This window comes from Oncorhynchus gorbuscha, linkage group LG11 (genome assembly GCF_021184085.1).
Source record: "Oncorhynchus gorbuscha isolate QuinsamMale2020 ecotype Even-year linkage group LG11, OgorEven_v1.0, whole genome shotgun sequence".
In the NCBI taxonomy this organism is placed as follows: Eukaryota; Metazoa; Chordata; class Actinopteri; order Salmoniformes; family Salmonidae; genus Oncorhynchus; species Oncorhynchus gorbuscha.
The window spans coordinates 14,019,071-14,034,685 of NC_060183.1; the positions used below are offsets into that span (position 1 = coordinate 14,019,071).

General features: G+C 44.1%; 1 protein-coding gene across 6 annotated transcripts in view; it reads left to right on the top strand.

The window, feature by feature from the left end:
• Positions 1-15,615, top strand: part of LOC124048128 (protein quaking-B-like) — a 48,881-nt gene that overhangs the window by 14,776 nt on the left and 18,490 nt on the right. For all 6 annotated transcript variants that reach the window (XR_006841183.1, XR_006841182.1, XM_046368579.1 and 3 more), the window contains exons 2-3: positions 3,488-3,639; positions 9,936-10,052. Coding sequence is in view for 4 of the 6 variants with exons in the window: in XM_046368579.1 (XP_046224535.1) it covers positions 3,488-3,639; positions 9,936-10,052 (269 nt within the window). In the remaining 2 variants the exon portion in view is untranslated. The remainder of the gene's footprint in view (positions 1-3,487; positions 3,640-9,935; positions 10,053-15,615) is intronic.

Consider the following 15,615-nt stretch of genomic DNA (forward strand, 5'->3'; position numbering starts at 1 on the left):
TCAATTAGCGGGAAAAGACCATTCTCAAAATGCAATCAATTAGCGGGAAAAGACCATTCTCAAAATGCAATCAATTAGCGGGAAAAGACCATTCTCAAAATGCAATCAATTAGCGGGAAAAGACCATTCTCAAAATGCAATTAATTAGCGGGAAAAGACCATTCTCAAAATGCAATCAATTAGCAGGAAAAGACCATTCTCAAAACGCAATCAATTAGCGGGAAAAGACCATTCTCAAAACGCAATCAATTAGCGGGAAAAGACCATTCTCAAAATGCAATCAATTTGCGGGAAGAGACCATTCTCAAAATGCAATTAATTAGCGGGAAAAGACCATTCTCAAAACGCAATCAATTAGCGGGAAAAGACCATTCTCAAAACGACCGCAAATGTGATTATGCATGTAATGCATTATTATAAAGGTGCATTTTTATGGTGAAAATTGTCTTCCCCAAACTTAACTTAATTTTTAGAAGTTACTTGGCCACTTTAGTTGTGATGCAAACCTTATCAACATATAGGCCTGTGGGCTAGGCTACATGAGGTGTGTGACTATAATTTATAAGTCACAAAAAAATAGGCATGCACAGTTTCCTGCCTTAATGCACACACTGGGCATCATTCACAAGTGATAATACATCATTCACAAGCGATGATGCATCATTCACAAGTGATAATACATCATTCACAAGCGATGATGCATCATTCACAAGCGATGATGCATCATTCACAAGTGATAATGCATCATTCACAAGCGATAATGCACCATTCACAAATGATAATGCATCACTCACAAGCAATAATGCACCATTCACAAGCGATAATGCATCACTCACAAGCGATGATGCATCATTCACAAGCGATAATGCATCATTCATAAGTGATAATGCATCATTCACAAACGATAATGCACCATTCACAAGCGATAATGCATCACCCACAAGCGACAATGCATCATTCACAAACGATAATGCATCATTCACAAGCGATAATGCACCATTCACAAGCGATAATGCATCATCCGCAAGCGATAATGCATCATTTACAAACAATAATATTGTCACCCACCAGACTATTCTTGATTTAATATTGTCTTTACATACATTATTTAGTTTATGTGTAAAATAAGTTTTCATTTAGAATGGACTATTATCATGCACCTGTCTCAGAACAGGGGCCAGGGAATAAAATACATGTAATTTATGCACTTAAATAGAGAATGGAGAATGCTTTTCCCGTGGTTCATTTGCATGCCAGGCAGGTAAGCTAAGTAATCCTTCTCACCCCCCCCCCCCTTAAAATATGTAGATGCACTATTGTAAAGTGGCTGTTCCACTGGATGTCATAAGGTGAATGCACCAATTTGTAAGTCGCTCTGGATAAGAGCGTCTGCTAAATGACTTAAATGTAAATGTAATGTAAATGTAAGCTATACATACCCCTGTTGTAAAGCGAAGGAATGTGCTTAATAGTAGTAAAGTTGATAAGTAAATATAGTAGGCCTAGTGTATAGAGGGATCCTCCTCTTTTTAATAGAGGCCATCAAACTCTGTTTTATGGTGGTCATGACTCATGACTGCCTCTGTGGCGCTAATATGGTCACCGTAACACCCCTAGGTGGGACCACTCTAGCCAATGAGAGGGCAGATAAGCTCGTGAACAACGGTTTCCAATAGTTTCCACAAACACAGTCTAAATTGGCTATATCGTAAAAATGCATGTTTTTTCTGTTGCTTTTTGGTCTTAATTTAAGTTTAGGGCTAGGCATAAGGTTAGCAGTGTGGTTAAGGTTAACTTTAAAATCCAATTTTAAGAAGAGAAAATTGTGGAAATAGGTGGGGTTTATAACTTTGTGGCTGAGGTAACTAGTGACGACCAGGCACTTGTGTTTTTTCGCAGTTTCCAGTATGTCACATCTCTTACTGATATCAGTACACTCGTAAAACCCTAATCCTTATGAAACTTCTATTCAATCAACTAAGCAACACGTAGCAAATAAGCCAATAATTTTTTTGTTAACCAAATTTTACACTCTCCCTGACCTCCATACAAAAACTCCTCTCTTGGTCTGTGGTGAAAAACGCCATCTGCTGGAGAAGGCAGAGTTTGGGCCCAGTTATCCCTCTCGCTTCGCCTCTTTCGCTCTGTCGTTGATCTCCTGAAGAAGCTATCGCTTACTTTTCTTCTGTTCCCCAAAATGGTTGGATATAAACTTGCCAGGTTATTAGCTAGCCAATGAGGTAACATAACTGAACAAAGTGTAAACAAATGGTTAACGACACACGAGCAGTTTTACATTTTATCCAGACCGACTTACAGTAGTGAGTGCATACATTTTTAAAATACTTTTTCGTACTGGTCCCCCATGGGAGTTGAACCCACAACCCTGGCGCTGCACCGCCGTGCTCTACCAACTAGAACTAGAGCTCACTAGAACTGTCCACGACCTGGTTTATGAATCTAAAATGAGGTCCCGGCGAGGAAGATAAAAATGTTGCACTGGTATGTTGTTTTTTTACCTGGTTGGGTCACTTGCAAGCCGTTTCCACTGTAGTAATGGTGCAACCATGACACTATCAAATCTGCACTCTTTTCTCTCGGGCACTCGGAAACAACAGTACGGCACAGCCTAATCATTAAAACAATTATTATCTGGAATATATTTTTCCTAGTTGCACTGTGCCCCCAACAACAACTGCTCCCCTGGCGCCGATAATGTTTACGTCGATTAAGGCAGCCCCTCGCACCTCTCTGATTCAGAGGCGTTGGGTAAAATGTGGAAGACACCTTTCGGTTGAATGCAGCTCAGTTGTGTAACTGACTAAGCATCCCCTTTCCCTCTCCCAAATTGGTCGCACTTTAGAGCCCTGTTGTGTGTGTGTGTGTGTGTGTGTGTGTGTGTGTGTGTGTGTGTGTGTGTGTGTGTGTGTGTGTGTGTGTGTGTGTGTGTGTGTGTGTGTGTGTGTGTGTGTGTGTGTGTGTGTGTGTGTGTGTGTGTGTGTGTGTGTGTGTGTGTGTGTGTGTGTGTGTGTGTAACCAGGTGTACGTGTGAGGTCAGGTGTGTCATTAGTGGCGTATAGCTGTTGTGAATATAGCTTTACATAATTATAGTTTCAGTTATTATAACTATGTTCACACTTAGTTATCACTCAGCTTCCGTCAGGCCATAGTTATTTCACAGGGGTATGTATGTGTGTGGTGTGTGTGTGTGCGTCTAGCCTAGCAGGTTATTATAGTGGTTGGCATGCTGTTAGTAATGCATCATGCAACAATATTGAAAGTCTGAGTCAGACAGCTTTAAACAAACACACACTGTCTCCGTCTTTATTTTGTAGTGCTTGACTTTATTAATTTATTTTCTGTTTCTCTCCCTCCCTCTTGCTCTACCTCCTTCCCTCTCTTTCTTTCTCTCTCTCTCTCTCTTCCCTTCTCTCAATCTCTTTCTCTCTCTCCCAATCTCTCTTCGTCCTCTTTCTCCCTCCATCAGAGATAGGTAGAGTGCGCAAGGACATGTATAACGACTCAATGAATGGCGGTGTGGCTGCCGAGGGGCGGGACTCCGAGGAGCTGCCTGATGGGATTGGTCCAGTGGCTCAGCTGCAGGAGAAGCTCTACGTGCCCGTTAAAGAGTACCCCGACGTGAGTAGACAAACCTTTTTTCAACCATTATAGATGTCTTTATGTCAGTGTTTAAATGAATAACAGAATATCTATCGCTTTCCATAACAGAAACGTCCAGCCCATTGGAGGGTAAGGTAAAGCCGATATGAATAGAATGGGCTTGGAACCTTTAACCCTTGCAATTTCACTGGTAAACTCATGAGTACACTCACAATGGCTGCCTGGTATTGTGATGCAATAATTTCCATGGTAAGGTATCATTTTTGTTCAAATGATGCTAACTGATGTGGCTCATGCAATGAATATATTTTCTGTAATGTCAGTTGTGTTGATTCAACAAATCACCACACAAATTGATGGGTACACTTCCTGATTTTACTTCCTGATTTTACTTCCTGCTTTGCTCCTAGGTTGAAGATGTCAAAGATGTTAAGACAACCGCATTCTAATATCCCATAACTCTTTGCAACAATGGGATGGTAGTTAGTAACAGCTCTGGTCCCAGATTTTTGACAATGTTGTCTTGAGCTGTATATTTTCGACCTAACTTTGCTCCTTACCAGCTGCTCCAATTGTTGAAAAGAATTGTCTTATCCATCGACATCTTCAATGTAGCTCTGCTCCTATGGGTATACTTGCAAGGGCCACCAGTCCAACCATTATGCCATCATTGACCTCTATTTCTATGGTAGAGCCATCACCATGTTGCTTACTCATGTCTGGTCCATCCAGAATGGTTAACATAGATGCGGGTAGCAGTAAAGGGTAAAGGGCTGCTTTCTAAGCTCCCAGCCCTTATAAAAGTGGGTTAGAATGTATGGCTGAGGACATCAGATAGGGGTGACGACCAACAAGCTCTCACAGTCTCACTGCAGAATTAGACGTTTATCCACGTTACTCCAATCTTAAAAGTCAAAGTTGCTCCAAACGTCAAATTTCAGAAGGGTTTTGACACCCTGGGTTGACCAGTTCTACTCAGTATCATTCTTTTTCTCCAAAGTCAAATTTCAAATTTGCTACAAACTTCAATGACAGAAGCTTCTCTTCCTTCACATGATAAAATGACAATATAACCGCAGTTAGTGCTATCCGGGATCATTGGGAAGTTCCAACCTTAACTTTTACAATGACCATTTTAAATTTCAACTTCAATGGGGTAACGTCTGAGATGGGACGTCCAAGGATCCCAAATAGCATGGACAGTGTAACCACTGGTAACACACACAGACACATGCAAACACACAGGACACACAAACCGATGGAACAGATGACATCAGGGCTAAAAATACATTAGAATATCCCCTGTGTGTGTGTGTGTGTGCTCGCTTTAAAGGGGTTATTTTGGGAAGGAAGAGAATGTATTCAGATCCGTATAAAAGTGTAGGGGTCAGAGAAACAAATAAAGACAGACACAACGGGTGTGAAAGAGGAGAGCGAGAAGAGAGGCAGCTGTCTTGTTAATCTCTCTGCTCCAGTGACAGATAAGGTTAAAAGAGTCTGGCCTCACCACCACCTGCCAAAGCAAACAATGACCTATTCCTGACTCACGCGCTCTAAAGTGCGACAAAATATTTTCATGTGCCAACGTGAGCTTTATTTTTGGAGCACTGCAACTATGAAAAATATCTCCCAGATAGTTGTTGTAATGATAAGGCTTCACTGTACAGTTTTGTTCCGTGTGCCTTAGAGGGAAAAAAGAGAATGCAGTCTCATTAGCGTCATAGTTGCGCCATTACTATAGTGGAAACGTTCATTCACACACTGCGCAGCGGATACACACTTAATTGTAAGGATAATATATTGTAAACAGTTGTCATTTTTACGTTCGCTATGTAGCCCTTGTGAATTATTGTTTGTTACTTTTGACTCCCTTATATGTTCTACTGGAGCCACCTTACCTGCCTGTGCTAAACAGTTATGTTAGCTTACGAACGCGAGGACAGTTGTAGCTAATACACCCGCAGTGTTGCCAACTCCTCAGTAAGGAAAGTAGCTATTGGCTGTCCTAAAACTCGCTAGAAGTCACTAAATGACGTCATCGCCAAATTTGCATAATTGGCCATGTGCATGTAATTTGTGATGGACGCTGTAGGAGAGAGGAATAACTCTGTGGGAGAGACAAAAAGGGAGTAAAAAACACCCTAAATATGTTTAGAACTACAAATGAACTTTCTTCTGTCGATTAATGTTTTTTTTATGTCACAATTCCAACCCTCCTCCTTTATCCGGGCTTGGGACCGGCAAAAGTGACCCAAAAGAGACACTCTGGCAGAGTTACTTAGTTTTTTACTTACTTAAAAAAAAAAATTGTGAGTTTTTTACATTTACATCCCGCCCTGAATGTAAGCCAGGGCGGGATCAGCCAGCGGCAGCTCCCCGCATGTACGATTCATTTGCAGTCTGGACGCGGAGGGGTGAACATCTCCTGCTCTGACTGCAGCTGGGAGGGACTGCTGCGTGAGGACTGGGCTGCCTGCGAGTGCTTTGGGATGGGAGTGGGGCCCACGGCAGCACCTGCTGCTCATTGAGAAGAGTACGATACGTGCTTTCACGTCAGAGTCTCCAGTAACACCAAAAAAAGTCGCTAGATTTGTCGCTAGTCGCTTTTTTGAAAATGTGTCGCTAGAGAGGTCTGAATACTCCCTAAATATCGCGAAAAAGTCACTAAGTTGGCAACACTGTACACCCGAGCAGTTTCTGAAGAATTTTGCTTGTCTCGTTTCTTGAGTTTTCCAGCCATAGCCTTTCCTAGACTATATTCCTACGATCGAAGTCAACCCAGGTAGGCTGCGATTCTTTTCAAAAATGTGTAGCTGATTTCACTGAGAAACCTTAGTTTACAGCCCAAATACATTTTAAACTACATTTTAGACTTCTTAGCATAGGGAAGATCATAACAATTCCTCAAACTCTTTTCTACAAACAACCCATGCAATTGATCTGAATATTTTATAAGCATTGCTCCGTGGAGACACAATAAAAATAGACTTGCTTTGTAATTTGACACGCTATGACGCATCTGTTTTCTCTCGTTCACTTTTCGTACTTTTTACTCCATACATTTTCCCTGACACCTAAAAGTACTCGTTACATTTTGAATGCTTAGCCGGACAGGAAAATGGTCAAGTTCACACACTTATAAAGAGAACATCCCTAGAACATCCCTACTGCCTCTGATCTGGTGGACTCATTAAACACAAATGCTTTGTTTGTAAATTAGGTCTGAGTGTTGGAGTGTGCCCCTGGCTATCTGTAAAAAAATTTTTTTACAAATAATGGCGCTGTCTAGTTTGCCTAATATAAGGAATTGTAAATCATTTTAAATAATTTGTTACTTTTGAACCTTAAGTATATTTAAAAACCAAATACTTTGACTTTTACTCAAGCAGTATTTTACTGGATAACTTTTACATGAGTGATTTTCTATTATAGTATGACAATTCGGTACTTTTTCCACAAATACTGATTTTACACAATATAGAAAACTAATATTACACAAATGACTCATCAATACTATGTATTCGTAGCAACATTTGAGCTTTTGTAATATACTAATGTGTTTGCAGTTTTACATATTTGTTTTTAGAGCACAACATGTGCTGCAAAGTAGTTTGAATATAGGCCCAATAAAGGATACATCTCAATAACGGTAAATCATATTTTCTGCACCCAACTTAAAGTTATGAGCACCAGTGCTACCAATTAAAAATGTCATGGAGTATTTCATGGCCAGGCCAACCGAGACCAAGTTACCAAACAGGTCCAGGAGTATTTCATGGCCAGGCCAACCGAGACCAAGTTACCAACCAGGTCCAGGAGTATTTCATGGCCAGGCCAACTGAGACCAAGTTACCAATCAGGTCCTTCTGTAGCTCAGTTGGTAGAGCATGGCGCTTGTAACGCCAGGGTAGTGGGTTTGATTCCCGGGACCACCCATACGTAGAATGTATGCACACATGACTGTAAGTCGCTTTGGATAAAAGCGTCTGCTAAATGGCATATATTATTATTATTTCATGGCCAGGCCAACTGAGACCAAGTTACCAACCAGTTCCAGGAGTATTTCATGGCCAGGCCAACTGCGACCAAGTTACCAACCAGTTCCAGGAGTATTTCATGGCCAGGCCAACTGAGACCAAATTACCAACCAGTTCCAGGAGTATTTCATGACCAGGCCAACTGCAACCAAGTTACCAACCAGGTCCAGGAGTATTTCATGGCCAGGCCAACTGAGACCAAGTTTACCAACCAGTTCCAGGAGTATTTCATGGCCAGGCCAACTGAGACCAAGTTACCAACCAGGTCCAGGAGTATTTCATGGCCAGGCCAATTTAGACCAAGTTACCAACCAGGCCAAATAAAATAAAATACAATTTTATTGGTCACATACACATGGTTAGCAGACGTTAATGCGAGTGTAGAGAAATGCTTGTGCTTCTTGTTCCGACCGTGCTGTAATATCTAACACGTAATCTAACAATTTCGCAACAACTAGATTATTTTATTTTAATTTATTTGATTTAACCTTTATTTAACCAGGAAGGGCTCATTGAGATTCAAATCTATTTTTCAGCCTCCCGGGTGGTGCAGCGCCAGCTGTGCCATCAGAGACTCTGGGTTCACGCCCAGGCTCTGTCGCGACCGGGAAGTCTGTGGGGCGACGCACAATTGGCCTAGCGTTGTCCGGGTTAGGGAGGGTTTGGCCGGTAGGGATATATCTTGTCTCATCACGCACCAGTGACTCCTGTGGTGGGCTGGACACAGTGCGCGCTAACCAAGGTTGCCAGGTGCACGGTGTTCCTCCGACACATTGGTGTGGCTGGCTTCCGGGTTGGATGCGCTGTGTTAAGAAGCAGTGTTGCTTGGTTGGGTTGTGTATCGGAGGAAGCATGACTTTCAACCTTCGTCTCTCCCGTGCCCGTACGGGAGTTGTAGCGATGAGACAAGATAGTAGCTACTAAAACAGTTGGATACCACGAAATTGGGGAGAGAAAGGGGTAAAATAAAAAAAAAAAAATCTATTTTCAAGAGCGCCCTGGCCAAGATAGGCAGCACCAAGTCATTACAAAAAAATTACAGACAGACAACATGAAAAACTACAAGTAATCTAGTAAAAACCATTGAATTCACAAGAGTATAAAACAGCAAATTAAAATAAGTGATTTAAAAACACCAAAAACAAGTTCTTCCAGTTTAAAAGTATTTTATAAGGTGTTCCAAGACGATGGCACAGAGTACATTTGACCAAATTCAGTTCGGACATTTGGAACAGTTAGCAGGATAAAGTCCAGCGAACGAAGAGAGTACCCACCACATTTATGAACAATAAAAATGCACAAATAAAAAGGTAGTAAACCCAAAATGGCTTTGTAAATAAAAGTATACCAGTGACTGAGCCTAAAGAATGCCAGCCAACCGTGGTATACAAAGTGCAGTGGTGCGTAAGGGTTTTGCAGTTTAAAATAAATCTCAAAGTGCCATGGTAAAGCGTGTCAATTGATCTCAAACACTGAGCGGAAGCATTCATATATAAAATATCCCCATAGTCTAGTAAAGGCATAAATGTAGCTGATACTAGCCTCCTTCTGGCTTCAAAAGAAAAACAGGCCTTATTCCTAAAATAAAATCCCAATTTCAGCCTACATTTTTTTGTAAGTTCTTGAATATGCAATTTAAAAGAGAGGCCGTCATCAATTAAAATTCCAAGATATTTATATGAGGTTACAACCTCAATCTTCTTGCCCTGACAGGTAGTAATAGGTGAAATTTTCAGAGGTCTATTTCTTGCATTAGAAAACACCATTATTTTAGTTTTGTCAGTATTAAGGATAAGCTTCAATTGACACAAGGTATGTTGAACAGTATAAAAAGCAGTTTGCATGATCAGGAAATATTTTGTAAGAGACGAGGCACAACAGTAAATAACAGTATCATCAGCATAAAAATGTATACACACAAGTGTATAGGAATGAATAAGAATATGTACATATAAATATATGGATGAGCGATGTCCGTCATAGGCTCAGGAGTATTTCGTGGCCAGGCCAATTTAGACCCAAGTTACCAACCAGGTCCAGGAGTGTTTCATGGAAAGACCAACTTAGACCAACTCCTGGCCCTTCTTCTTATTCTTCTTAAATGTATCTCTCTGTGTGTGTGTGTGTGTGTGTGTGTGTGTGTGTGTGTGTGTGTGTGTGTGTGTGTGTGTGTGTGTGTGTGTGTGTGTGTGTGTGTGTGTGTGTGTGTGTGTGTGTGTGTGTGTGTGTGTGTGTGTGTGTGTGTGTGTGTGTGTGTGTGTGTGTGTGTGTGTTTAGTTTAACTTTGTAGGTAGGATACTGGGTCCAAGGGGCCTAACAGCCAAACAGCTGGAGGTGGAGATGGGCTGTAAGATCATGGTACGAGGAAAAGGATCCATGAGAGACAAGAAGAAGGTATGTGTACACACACACGCTCACACACAGATGCAAGCCCGAACACACAAACAAAAGCATGCACGCACACATACAGCATGTGTATTTCTTTTTGGTAGTAGAGTGGTGGAGTAGAGGTGAATTGAGCTGGGTCCGTATGTTTCTCTGCTGGTTTAGGTTCTCTGGTCAGCCTTACAGTGGAGAAGCTAGAGGCAGGTGGAACGCAGCCGGCATTCCATCGACCTCTCATGAGAATACACCCATTACATACCTCAGAGAAACAAAGAGGGAGGGATGGAGAGATGTGGAAATTAGTTGAAAGAGTGGGTAGACATTAGAGATGAAACGGTATGGAAATTATATATCACGATTATAGTGACCAAAATGATCACAGTTATCAGTATTATCAGTATAATCAGTATTATCAGTATTATCGCGGTATTGTTAATGTGCTGGAAATGTTCAAAAAGTACTGATACAGACTGAAATCATTTCACCAAGTTCTATATTGAAAACCAACCAATAACAATAACATTAGCAGCACTATGCATTTTGTGCCCATAAACAAAGTAATAACATTAAAGATGGCACCATGTGGCCAGGAGAGGTATAAGTTTCCCTAGTGCAGGTTTTAATGAACACAACCTTCAGTAAGCAAATCAAATGTGCATATAATAGCAACACAAGTAAAGCAATGTGCATGTAAGAGCAATACAACCATATGTAAACACATCCAATGTGCATGTAAGAGCAATATAACCATATGAAAACACATCCAATGTGCATATAAGAGCAATACAACCATATGTAAACACATCCAATGTGCATATAAGAGCAATACAACCACATGAAAACACATTACATTTACATTTAAGTCATTTAGCAGACGCTCTTATCCAGAGCGACTTACAAATTGGTTCATTCACCTTATGACATCCAGTGGAACAGCCACTTTACAATAGTGCATCTAAATATTTTAAGGGGGGGGTGAGAAGGATTACTTTATCCTATCCTAGGTATTCCTTAAAGAGGTGGGGTTTCAGGTGTCTCCGGAAGGTGGTGATTGACTCCGCTGTCCTGGCGTCGTGAGGGAGTTTGTTCCACCATTGGGGAGCCAGAGCAGCGAACAGTTTTGACTGGGCTGAGCGGGAACTGTACTTCCTCAGTGGTAGGGAGGCGAGCAGGCCAGAGGTGGATGAACGCAATGCCCTTATTTGGGTGTAGGGCCTGATCTGAGCCTGGAGGTACTGAGGTGCCGTTCCCCTCACAGCTCCGTAGGCAAGCACCATGGTCTTGTAGCGGGTGCGAGCTTCAACTGGAAGCCAGTGGAGAGAGTGGAGGAGCGGGGTGACGTGAGAGAACTTGGGAAGGTTGAACACTAGACGGGCTGCGGCGTTCTGAATGAGTTGTAGGGGTTTAATGGCACAGGCAGGGAGCCCAGCCAACAGCGAGTTGCAGTAATCCAGACGGGAGATGACAAGTGCCTGGATTAGGACCTGCGCCGCTTCCTGTGTGAGGCAGGGTCGTACTCTGCGGATGTTGTAGAGCATGAACCTACAGGAACGGGCCACCGCCTTGATGTTAGTTGAGAACGACAGGGTGTTGTCCAGGATCACGCCAAGGTTCTTAGCGCTCTGGGAGGAGGACACAATGGAGTTGTCAACCGTGATGGCGAGATCATGGAACGGGCAGTCCTTCCCCGGGAGGAAGAGCAGCTCCGTCTTGCCGAAGTTCAGCTTGAGGTGGTGATCCGTCATCCACACTGATATGTCTGCCAGACATGCAGAGATGCGATTCGCCACCTGGTCATCAGAAGGGGGAAAGGAGAAGATTAATTGTGTGTCGTCTGCATAGCAATGATAGGAGAGACCATGTGAGGTTATGACAGAGCCAAGTGACTTGGTGTATAGCGAGAATAGGAGAGGGCCTAGAACAGAGCCCTGGGGGACACCAGTGGTGAGAGCGCGTGGTGAGGAGACAGATTCTCACCACGCCACCTGGTAGGAGCGACCTGTCAGGTAGGACGCAATCCAAGCGTGGGCCGCGCCAGAGATGCCCAACTCGGAGAGGGTGGAGAGGAGGATCTGATGGTTCACAGTATCGAAGGCAGCCGATAGGTCTAGAAGGATGAGAGCAGAGGATCCAATGTGCATGTGTTGACATTAAAATAACAACACACAATATGTAAACAAATCAAATGAACAGCGCTGATTGTATGTCTGTTCTCTCCTTCATGAAGAAGCAAGGTGCTGCTGGCCTAACATCCTGTATGTATGCATATTTGTTCACATGAGATTGAAATGTAAAAATGGCATTATATTGACTTTGTCCGGTTTAAGTAGTGATCTGCGAGGGGAGGCAATGTGCCCGCTGACACTGAACACTCTGATGGCACGCTGGTTGCTGGGATGCACATAAGCTTCCTGGCAACCTTGGCAAGGTGAGGCAGCTCTGATGCAGGGCCCCTCCACCACACCAGTGGATCCTCTTCTGCTGGAATGGGAGGCAGAGACAGGTAGATCTTGATCTCTTCTTTCACTCTGTCTTCTGGGGTGGTCGGAATCTGATCCTCCTTACCTCAACAAGGCAGCAGAGTGGTGATCTTCCTCAACAACCCAGCCAGGCCTTTCCCCTCCGATGCCACTGTGGGGGTGTTGGTGGTGGAGGTGCTGCTGGTGCTTTGTGGTTCTTCCCTGACTTGTGCAGCTGTCAGCTTCAAGGCCTCCTGGACACAGCTGTCAGTGTCAACTTTGGCAGCCTCAGGCTCATATACAAAGCTCCTTTTTGAAGCGGGGGTCAATGAAACAAGCCATGTGCATGACTCTCTTTGCATCTGTTGTTAAGTTCTTCCCTCATCTCCTTGTTCAGGGATGGCTCCATATCCTTTTCATCTCCTTGTTCAGGGATGGCTCCATATCCTTTTCATCTCCTTGTTCAGGGATGGCTCCATATCCTTTTAATCTCCTTGTTCAGGGATGGCTCCATATCCTTTTCATCTCCTTGTTCAGGGATGGCTCCATATCCTTTTCATCTCCCTGGTCAGGGATGGCTCCATATCATTTTCCTGTCCCTGGTCAGGGATGGCTCTGTATCCTTTTCATCTCCCTGGTCAGGGATGGCTCCGTATCCTTTTCATCTCCCTGGTCAGGGATGGCTCCGTATCCTTTTCATCTCCCTGGTCAGGGATGGCTCCATATCATCTCCCTGGTCAGTGATGGCTCTGTATCCTTTTCATCTCCCTGGTCAGGGATGGCTCTGTATCCTTTTCCTCTCCCTGGTCAGGGATGGCTCTGTCCTTTTCATCCTCCTGGGGGATGGCTCCATATCCTTTTCATCTCCTTGGTCAGTGATGGCTCCATATCCTTTTCATCTCCCTGGTCAGTGATGGCTCCGTATCCTTTTCATCTCCCTGGTCAGGGATGGCTCCGTATCCTTTTCATCTCCTTGGTCAGTGATGGCTCCATATCATTTTCATCTCCCTGGTCAGGGATGGCTCCATCTCTGTATCCTTTTCATCTCCTGGTCAGGATGGCTCCATATCATTTTCATTCAGGGATGGCTCCATATCCTCTCCTTGGTCAGTCTCCATTCATTTTCATCTCCCTGGTCAGGGATGGCTCCATATCATCTCCCTGGTCAGTGATGGCTCTGTATCCTTTTCATCTCCCTGGTCAGGGATGGCTCCATATCATTTTCATCTCCCTGGTCAGGGATGGCTCCATATCATTTTCATCTCCTTGGTCAGTGATGGCTCCATATCATTTTCATCTCCCTGGTCAGGGATGGCTCCATATCATCTCCCTGGTCAGTGATGGCTCTGTATCCTTTTCATCTCCCTGGTCAGGGATGGCTCCATATCATTTTCATCTCCCTGGTCAGGGATGGCTCCATATCATTTTCATCTCCCTGGTCAGTGATGGCTCCATATCATCTCCTGGTCAGGGATGGCTCCATCAGGGATCCCATTTCTCCTGGTCATCTCCCTGGTCAGGGATGGCTCCATATCATTTTCATCTCCTGGTCAGGGATGGCTCCATATCATTTTCATCTCCTGGTCAGGGATGGCTCCATATCATCTCCTGGTCAGGGATGGCTCCATATCATCTCCCTGGTCAGGGATGACTCCATATCATCTCCTGGTCAGTGATGGCTCTGTCTCCTTGTATCCTTTTCATCTCCCTTGTCAGGGATGGTTCCGTATCCTTTACATCTCCTTGTTCAGGGATGGCTCCATATCCTTTTCATCTCCTTGTTCAGGGATGGCTCCATATCCTTTTAATCTCCTTGTTCAGGGATGGCTCCATATCCTTTTCATCTCCTTGTTCAGGGATGGCTCCATATCCTTTTCATCTCCCTGGTCAGGGATGGCTCCATATCATTTTCCTGTCCCTGGTCAGGGATGGCTCTGTATCCTTTTCATCTCCCTGGTCAGGGATGGCTCCGTATCCTTTTCATCTCCCTGGTCAGGGATGGCTCCGTATCCTTTTCATCTCCCTGGTCAGGGATGGCTCCATATCATCTCCTGGTCAGGGATGGCTCCATATCATCTCCCTGGTCAGTGATGGCTCTGTATCCTTTTCATCTCCCTGGTCAGGGATGGCTCTGTATCCTTTTCCTCTCCCTGGTCAGGGATGGCTCTGTATCCTTTTCATCCTCCTGGTCAGGGATGGCTCCATATCCTTTTCATCTCCTTGGTCAGTGATGGCTCCATATCCTTTTCATCTCCCTGGTCAGTGATGGCTCCGTATCCTTTTCATCTCCCTGGTCAGGGATCTCCTGGTCAGTGATGGCTCCATATCATTTTCATCTCCCTGGTCAGGGATGGCTCCATATCATCTCCCTGGTCAGTGATGGCTCTGTATCTCATCTCCCTGGTCAGGGATGGCTCCATATCATTTTCATCTCCCTGGTCAGTGATGGCTCCTATCCTTTTCATCTCCCTGGTCAGGGATGGCTCCATATCTCCTTGGTCATGATGGCTCCATATCATCATCTCCTGGTCAGGGATGGCTCCATATCATCTCCCTGGTCAGTGATGGCTCTGTATCCTTTTCATCTCCCTGGTCAGGGATGGCTCCATATCATTTTCATCTCCCTGGTCAGGGATGGCTCCATATCATTTTCATCTCCTTGGTCAGTGATGGCTCCATATCATTTTCATCTCCCTGGTCAGGGATGGCTCCATATCATCTCCCTGGTCCTCTGTATCCTTTTCATCTCCCTGGTCAGGGATGGCTCCATATCATTTTCATCTCCCTGGTCAGGGATGGCTCCATATCATTTTCATCTCCCTGGTCAGTGATGGCTCCATATCATCTCCCTGGTCAGGGATGGCTCCGTATCCTTTTCATCTCCTTGGTCAGGGATGGCTCCATATCATCTCCCTGGTCAGTGATGGCTCTGTATCCTTTTCATCTCCCTGGTCAGGGATGGCTCCATATCATTTTCATCTCCCTGGTCAGGGATGGCTCCATATCATTTTCATCTCCCTGGTCAGGGATGGCTCCATATCATCTCCCTGGTCAGGGATGGCTCCATATCATCTCCCTGGTCAGGGATGACTCCATATCATCTCCCTGGTCAG